Source organism: Silurus aristotelis (genome assembly GCF_946808225.1).
Source record: "Silurus aristotelis genome assembly, chromosome: 25".
In the NCBI taxonomy this organism is placed as follows: Eukaryota; Metazoa; Chordata; class Actinopteri; order Siluriformes; family Siluridae; genus Silurus; species Silurus aristotelis.
Genome location: NC_139598.1, coordinates 18,328,160 through 18,335,659, shown reverse-complemented (window position 1 = coordinate 18,335,659; position 7,500 = coordinate 18,328,160). Strand labels below are relative to the sequence as shown.

At 42.2% G+C, this 7,500-nt stretch overlaps 2 protein-coding genes across 5 annotated transcripts in view; both read right to left on the bottom strand.

The window, feature by feature from the left end:
* Positions 1-1,054, bottom strand: part of elp6 (elongator acetyltransferase complex subunit 6) — a 2,649-nt gene extending 1,595 nt beyond the window's left edge. Inside the window, exons 1-5 of one of the 2 annotated variants that reach the window (XM_083530144.1) lie at positions 947-1,054; positions 787-840; positions 573-651; positions 287-357; positions 1-87 (exon numbers count right to left, since the gene is read on the bottom strand). The exon at positions 1-87 is cut by the window's left edge and continues 38 nt beyond it. In XM_083530144.1, the coding sequence (XP_083386270.1) occupies positions 1-87; positions 287-357; positions 573-651; positions 787-840 (291 nt within the window). In that variant the 5' untranslated portion in view covers positions 947-1,054. Of the gene's footprint in view, positions 88-286; positions 358-572; positions 652-786; positions 845-946 lie in introns of both variants that reach the window. The other variant, XM_083530145.1, reaches the window with a different exon arrangement.
* Positions 1,055-2,004: 950 nt separating this feature from the next.
* Positions 2,005-7,500, bottom strand: part of sacm1lb (SAC1 like phosphatidylinositide phosphatase b) — a 10,987-nt gene continuing 5,491 nt past the window's right edge. For all 3 annotated transcript variants that reach the window (XM_083529751.1, XM_083529752.1, XM_083529753.1), the window contains 13 exons: positions 7,421-7,500; positions 7,260-7,345; positions 7,007-7,093; positions 6,826-6,894; positions 6,653-6,732; positions 6,452-6,550; positions 6,224-6,362; positions 5,565-5,634; positions 5,374-5,446; positions 5,174-5,267; positions 4,968-5,060; positions 4,823-4,880; positions 2,005-4,727 (listed from right to left, as the gene is read on the bottom strand). The exon at positions 7,421-7,500 is cut by the window's right edge and continues 22 nt beyond it. In XM_083529751.1, coding sequence (XP_083385877.1) covers positions 4,591-4,727; positions 4,823-4,880; positions 4,968-5,060; positions 5,174-5,267; positions 5,374-5,446; positions 5,565-5,634; positions 6,224-6,362; positions 6,452-6,550; positions 6,653-6,732; positions 6,826-6,894; positions 7,007-7,093; positions 7,260-7,345; positions 7,421-7,500 — 1,165 coding nt within the window. In that variant the 3' untranslated portion in view covers positions 2,005-4,590. The remainder of the gene's footprint in view (positions 4,728-4,822; positions 4,881-4,967; positions 5,061-5,173; positions 5,268-5,373; positions 5,447-5,564; positions 5,635-6,223; positions 6,363-6,451; positions 6,551-6,652; positions 6,733-6,825; positions 6,895-7,006; positions 7,094-7,259; positions 7,346-7,420) is intronic.

Below are 7,500 nucleotides of genomic sequence, written 5' to 3'. Positions count from 1 at the left end.
CTCACTAAACATCACCGCAGCCGAAGCCTTCAGAGCCTCAACAAACACCAGCTGACCTTTCTGTCTCGCCTGCACCAGGTTTACTCCCTGTAACACACACACACACACACACACACACACACACACACACAGTAGATAAGTAATAAAAAGATAAATCGTGTTGCCATGATGAGATATATTTTACACACACACACACACACACACACACACATATATATATATATATTAACAGTATAAAATATTGCCTTTTTAAAACCCTGGGAAATGAGATGAAGTTTCTCCTCACCAGCCTCTGAGCCACGGCGCTGTAGTGACTAAACGACTGCACCAGACCCACAAAACACACTTTACAGCCAGCTGGATGACAAACAACAACACAGACAACACAACAAGGTTCATGTTAAGTGTTTGTCTTGAACACATACTACACAACACACAGTAACTCACAAATAACTACACACACCTACACACACACACACACACACACACACACACACACACACACACACACACACACACACACACACACATCACTGATGCTTGTTGTTTTTAATGTTTATTGTTCCACTCACCCTTCAGGTAAAAGCTGAGGAAGTGATGGATGAGGAAGGATGCATCTGCCTTCCTGTCAGACAGCAGGATAAATTCCCTCTACACACACACACACACACACACACACACACACACACACACACACACACACACACACACAGTCATTAATAATTAGAATAATTAATCGGTATTATAATAACCATGAATAAATAGTAGGACCAGGGGTTAATATACCTGTCTGACGTCATCAGGGCTGGTGTTGAGAATGCTGTTCAGGTCTGCAAACATCTTACTTACTTACACACACACACACACACACACAATCAATAAAATTAGTTTTATTTTAAATATTAAAAACACAAATAAAAATAAATCGGTATATAATATATTGTACCTGTGAATGATAAAAGTCAGTCTGTAAATATAAGCCCACGCTTGTCACTTCCTAATTCTTCTTCTTCAGCGTTAGTATTTTCCACAATCTCTCCGCTGCCACCTACTGGTCATTTCAGAAACTGCATGTACAGTACAGCAAGGCGCCTCTGAATGCTGGATTCTGATTGGTCAGAATTTGTTGATTACTTTTTAACACATTACATATTGATATGAGTAACAACTCATTCTCAGGGACTTTTATGATCACGATCAAGAACTTTGTGGGTGAATTTGGACCGTAATTAATATAAACAGTCTGTTACATTGTGCTCAGGACTGAAGGTTGCAAAAACAGTTCTGCATCTAAGCATCCATCTGTATACAGTACATCTCAACAATTTCAGCAGATTGGAGTGTTTTGTTTGTTTTAATGTAAAATAAAGAGAATAAATAAAAAGCTTAAACCTAGAAAAAGTCACCAAACGTCTGCTGGCTGATTAACTACACCAGAGAGACACCAGATTTCATCCCAGTGCACTTTTAATGAAATATACACAATATAATGCATTAGACAAGGTGATGTGTGAAGGTTTGGCATCAAATCCAGACCCAGACATGGTTCTCCAGTCAGACTGGCTGATCAGTACGTCTGTAAATTTAGATCAGAAAACCTACTGGGGAGAAGGAAATATGGTGATGTGATGAGATTTTTAAATAATGAAATTATCCGCGGTTGTATTTACATTCTCTGGTGAGGCAGATGAGGGACGGCGGTGTTCATGTACACTTCTTTCTGCTTCAGGTTGAGGCAGGAGGATCTGTTCCACATGACACGAGTCAGTGACAGGTCGTTTTCACCTGGGTCATGTGATCACCACGTGCCAGATAAACCTGTTTACCAGGGTCACGATTTTATTACACAATACTTTATATGTAAAACATAATGGAGACTTCAGAATGTTGTATCTGTGAACAGACTACTGTAATAAACTTCTCTTTTCTTATCTCTTACTTCAAATTCAACTCTGATCACTGAGGACAAAAAAAGACACAAAAAACGCCATCAAAACCCCCTGGTTAACGTTTTATCTATTTCTTTTATTTTATTGTCCTTTAAATTATTTCAACATGCAAAGCCAGACATCAGATTCTCAAATCTCAGGCGATTAGCACCATGGCTAATTCCTGTAGCTAAAAAAAAAAAGGCAGGCATCTAGCAAACAGCACTTAAAATGGTCTATAAGGACGTTGTGAAAGGCACAGCGATCATGGAAACGAGACAAAATTGTCGAGAACATCAACATTTTCCTCAAGCGTGCTGGTTATTTCCTTAAAAAAGGTTTCCTAAAGCTAAAAATACACCGTATTTTCATTCAATGTACAGTATTAACCAAAAACTGAACTTCCACCATATTGAAGAAGAAAAAAAGTAAAACATTTCAACTACCATTTGTCACGTTTTGATCTCTCTGGATTAAATTAATCAGTTCAGAGAAACCAGAATGGCACAATTCATAAAACAAAACAAACCCCCCCCCCCTCCCCCCCATTAATTATATTCATGTTTCTGCTTGGAAAATCTGTACGTAATTAACCAATTAGAAGCAACAAAAATATATACACATTTACATACCACACGATCAGCTAAGTACTGCATCTACATATTTAAAGTAACTTTATTAGCTATCAGGCTAATTAGCAGGTTAGCACGATAATACAGGTCTTTTTCTTCGTGCTGCTGAAGATTCAGTTTGTTGCTTTTTCAATGTAATTGTTCTGTAAATGGCCAAAGGTGTGAAATTACATCATTTAAGAGTTAAAATATTACAAATGAAATGAAAATGAATTTTCCCAAAAGTTAAAAGAGCGATCCTGATGGTCATGGAGCGCTACCTTTGATCTGATACACGTTTATATCGAAATTGTACAGTTTGTAAGAAAATGGTGAAATTGGTGCCTCTGAGCTTCCAGACTTATTCCAGACATAATCTGCAGTTCTGCTAAAAAAAATGATGTTTTCTAATCGTTTTAAACACATTCATGTTCCTTTTGTTTTTCAGTGCAACCAAACCGGGAATGTAACGTTATGGAGATTCACTGTGACCAAACAAATCTATACACTTCCAGATGTTTCACACTGAAAAATCCTCCATTAGCGTTAAGAAGAACCGCTTGAAACACTCCAGACACTTCGTTTTCTCCACACGTTCAGCGGAAATACTTTGCTGTGTTCTTCGCTAGTTTGGAGATTTTCTTCTTCATCCCAGAGCAGTGCAGTAGGATTTAGGTGCGGTGGCTGGGCAGGTCGTTCCATGATGGATCTCTCTGATAGGTCATGATAGATATCACTCCAGACCACTGATTGCACTCGAAATAACACTTACAGAACTTGATGGTCCAATGAGACGCAGTCCAGACGGAACTGCACGCTGATGGTTTACTTCCAATTTCCAGAACCTTCACTGCTCCAAAACAACTCCAAACCATTAAACTTCCACCTCCATGTGTGGGTGTGGGGGTGAGGGAGTCTGATCTCATCATCTCTCTCGTTCTCCGTCTCACACAAGTTCTTCTGTTAGAGACCAAATCGTCCCATTTAGACTCCATAGCACTTTTTCCTACTCATTCATGGTCACATTCTGGTTAGTTTTTGCCTTTTATTCAGTTTGTTGCGTAGAAACAGAAGGAACATGCACGTGTTTACACTTTTCACAGACTGTTTTAAATGATTTTTCGAGCTGAAATTGAACGTTAATAGTGAATAAAAGAGTAGTGTTAGATTTCCACATAAAGCTGTGTATTAATCATTACCCATCCCTATTCTCTTTAATGCGACGGTTGTTGGTCTATAATGACATTTCCCTTCTGGATATTGACATCAGGAATTAATTTTGGCACAGAGACGAGCCACACGCCAAGATTCCCCTCAGTTTAACACGTTTTTCGTGATGTTGGAAAACAGTATGCTGGCGAATATATTTCATTTCGGTGTTTACAAAAAAAACCCAAAAAAAAACCCAAAAAAAAAAACCCACTTGTTTACAGATGCTATGATTGGGGTCTAAAACCTCACGCGGGTTTAGTTTCCTGACGGACACAATATAACACAATAAAATGATCGAATATCATCATATCATTCGCCCTGAAAGTGAAGGAAAGGGGCATTTTGTTCAATTGGTAATAAAATACCAGCTACGCTACAAAGAGAGAGAGAGAGCGAGAGAGAGAGAGAGAGAGAGAGAGAGAGTGTGTGTGTGTGTGTGTGAGTGTGTGTGTGTGTATGTGTGTGTGTGTGTGTTTTGGGAGGGCTGTTCTCCGGTGTAGCTCTGAGACGAGGAACAGCACCCCCTTCAGTCCGAGCCAGTTCCTATGAGATGAGACTGCAGTGTGGAGAGCAGCAGGTGGGTGTGGCTTAGAGTCGGTCTTGCCAACGCCCACCTTTTTTTTGGGCCCGCCTGGCCCCTGCTCTTCTTCTTCTCCTCCACTTCCTCCTCCTCCTCTTCCTCCTCCACCATGACAGAACGGTCATGAAGACGGCACTCAGTACAGGCTCCAGTCACGGTGCAGACGAGAGAAGGAAAGTCCTGAGGATGAAGACGGGGACGAGGATGAGGACAAGGACGAAGAGTCGACGGAACCCAGCTGCTTTCCACACACGCACTCTCAGTCCATCTTTTCCTTCTGGACCAGCCTGGGAGCGTCTACGAAGTCCCGGCCGTTGAAGAGGATCACGCCGGCGGTCACCACGCTCGCCGTTCCCCAGAACAGCACGTACGCTAACGTCTCCGTCCATGTCTCACCTTTGGGGGAGGGGGTGAAACACCGTCGATGTGTCATTAATGATATTCTTCATTTTGAAGGTAAAAGGATAAAAACTACCACTAGTGCTACATACCAGCCATTAGGAGGCAGATGATGCACATGGAGAACGCCACCACCATGATGATGGGCAGCTGAAGAGCAAAACACAGACACGATGAGAAGAGGAGAACTCTGTGTGTGAGTGTGTGTGTGTGTGTGTGTGTGTGTGTGTTTCTCACTGTGAGGAACTTCCAGTCTTTGGCTTCATTGAGAGTGGTGCTCATCTCCGCTTCATCCACGGCGTAGTTTCCTAAAAACAGATCGATGGAGTCCTGAACGAGAGAGAAATACAAGTAAGAAAGGAAATATCGTATTATTGCAATATGAGAAATGTGTGTGTGTGTGTGTGTGTGTGTGTGTGTGTGTGGTTGGGGTTCATCATCACCTGTCTGAATCCATCTGAGAAGTTGTTCTTGTAATATCGAATCATTGAGTTCCAGCCGTCCATCAACAACCCCCACTGCGTCCTCTTTCCTGTCCTGAACACACACACACATAAACCAAAGAGCATATACGGTGTATATACACCTGTCAGGTGTGTGTGTGTGTGTGTGTGTGTGTGTGTGTGTGTGTGTGTGTCCTCACCGTGTGAAGTCGGTCTTCAGCGCTCCTGTACCTGCATACTGCTTTGCACACGCATTAGCGTTGTCAGCCCACGCTACACACACAAAGAAACTCAGTGATGTGTGTGTGTGTGTGTGTGTGTGTGTGTGTGTGTGTGTGAGAAGATGAAAAGGAGAATTAACTGCAATAAAAACCATTTAAAATCTTCTCACCGTTCTTATAGATCTTTTCAAAATCAGTCTGATCCTCGATTCTCTGTCCAACATGCAGGATGCCCATCCTCTACACACACACACACACACACACACACACACACACACACACACACACACACACGAGAACATCAGCATCGTCAATGTCTTACATCAGGAACACCACCACACTCATTCTTTCCTTAAACCACAATCACCTTACAGCAGATCCACTGTAATTATTAGTGTTCGATATAATTTGCGGTTATTTCAATGTGGTCGAGAATTTTATTGGCACTGAAAGTTGATCGCTGGAACTACCGGCTATCTGCTAAATTCCATACCGATAGTTTTTCCGGTCTGCCATTGTTACAAGAGCAGCCCCTAGAGGCGAATCTGTCAGCACGTGCTGTTTGTTTTTTTGTTTTTTTTAACGTGAGCCTTATTATATTAAATGGAGAGCGTTATTATAATTATTTTATAATTAAGTTATTATTATTATTTATTAATTATATTATTGAATTTATTTATTTATATATTCATTATTTTAGCACACTTTCATGATTCAGTACTGTTTTTTATTTTATACACACACACACACACACACACACACACACACACACACACACACACACACACTCCTGTATTATCATATAATCTGATTATAAACGTGGCTCCACCTGCAGCTGAGACTGCAGCGATCGCCTGGCCAGAAGACTCTGAACCACATTGGTACGGTCCAGACAATCCATACAGTTGCTCCGGAACGTCCCTTCCTGCTGCACTTGGACCGTTCCGTCCGCGTCCACCAGGAAGAAGCTGGAAACAGAGTGAATGATGAACTCAACGTGAAACTGAGCCCATGTGGGTACGTACAGCACGTCTGAGTCGGAGCGATGAGGCCATACCCAAACTCGTCCTGCTGCTCAGCCACCGTGTCCACCAGGATCTGCAGGCGATGCCACCTCATCCTACTGCACTCCTTGTGAAAGTCAAAGGCCACGTACCTTTGGGAGGACACACACACACACACACACGCGATTCTGAGTGTCATTCTATTATTTATTTATTAATCAATCAATCAATCAATAAATTAACGACTGACTCACTTGATCATGCCGTTTCCGAGACTCTCCACCATCTTGGCGAAGGCGAGCTCCAGGGGTTTCTCAGAACCCTTCTGATTAATCTACGTGAGACAGGTGCAACAGATAAAACACTCGTGCACACACACGACACTACAGAGAAACGTCTGACAGACAGGAAGACAGGAAGAACGCACCAGATTTAAAATGACTTGTTTGCCGTAGGTGATGATCTGAGAGTCGAAATGTCTCTGAAAACCATCCAGCTGTGACCAGGAGAGAAAAAGAGATGAAGTGATTTATATGACAGATATATACGTAGACAAATCATACACTAAAGATATCAATCTAAATAAAGATCACGTGTAAAGAGCTCACGTGATTGCCGCTCTTGCTGATCTGAGGTTTGGGTTTGTATTTGAGGTTTGGACGCTGAGACCAGAAGAACGGGATGGAGCCACGTGTCTGAGGAAACAGAGCAGATCTCATTCATTATACAATTATCCTGTCAGTCTAAATGCTGGATTGTGATTGGCTGGAAGGAGTTTAGGTGTGAATAGTGGTTTGTGATTGGCTGGAATTTTAGGCTCGTATTAAGTTCCTCCTGATGTTTTGGATCTGACCGACTCGCCTGTATGAATGAAGCCTTGGCGCTGTTGTATTGGACGATCTGCTCCGTCTCCACGAAGTTTGCCGCGTGACCCTCAGAGTCGATCCCTGAAGAGACGGAGTCATTAATACGCCGTGACGTTGGACAGTATTATTGCATATAAAGGGGAGTAAAGCGAGAACCTCGGACGTAGTAGCGGACGCCGGCACGGAAACAGCTCCTCCTGGAGATGAGGTTCCAGTCGAACACCTTCCCATTGATG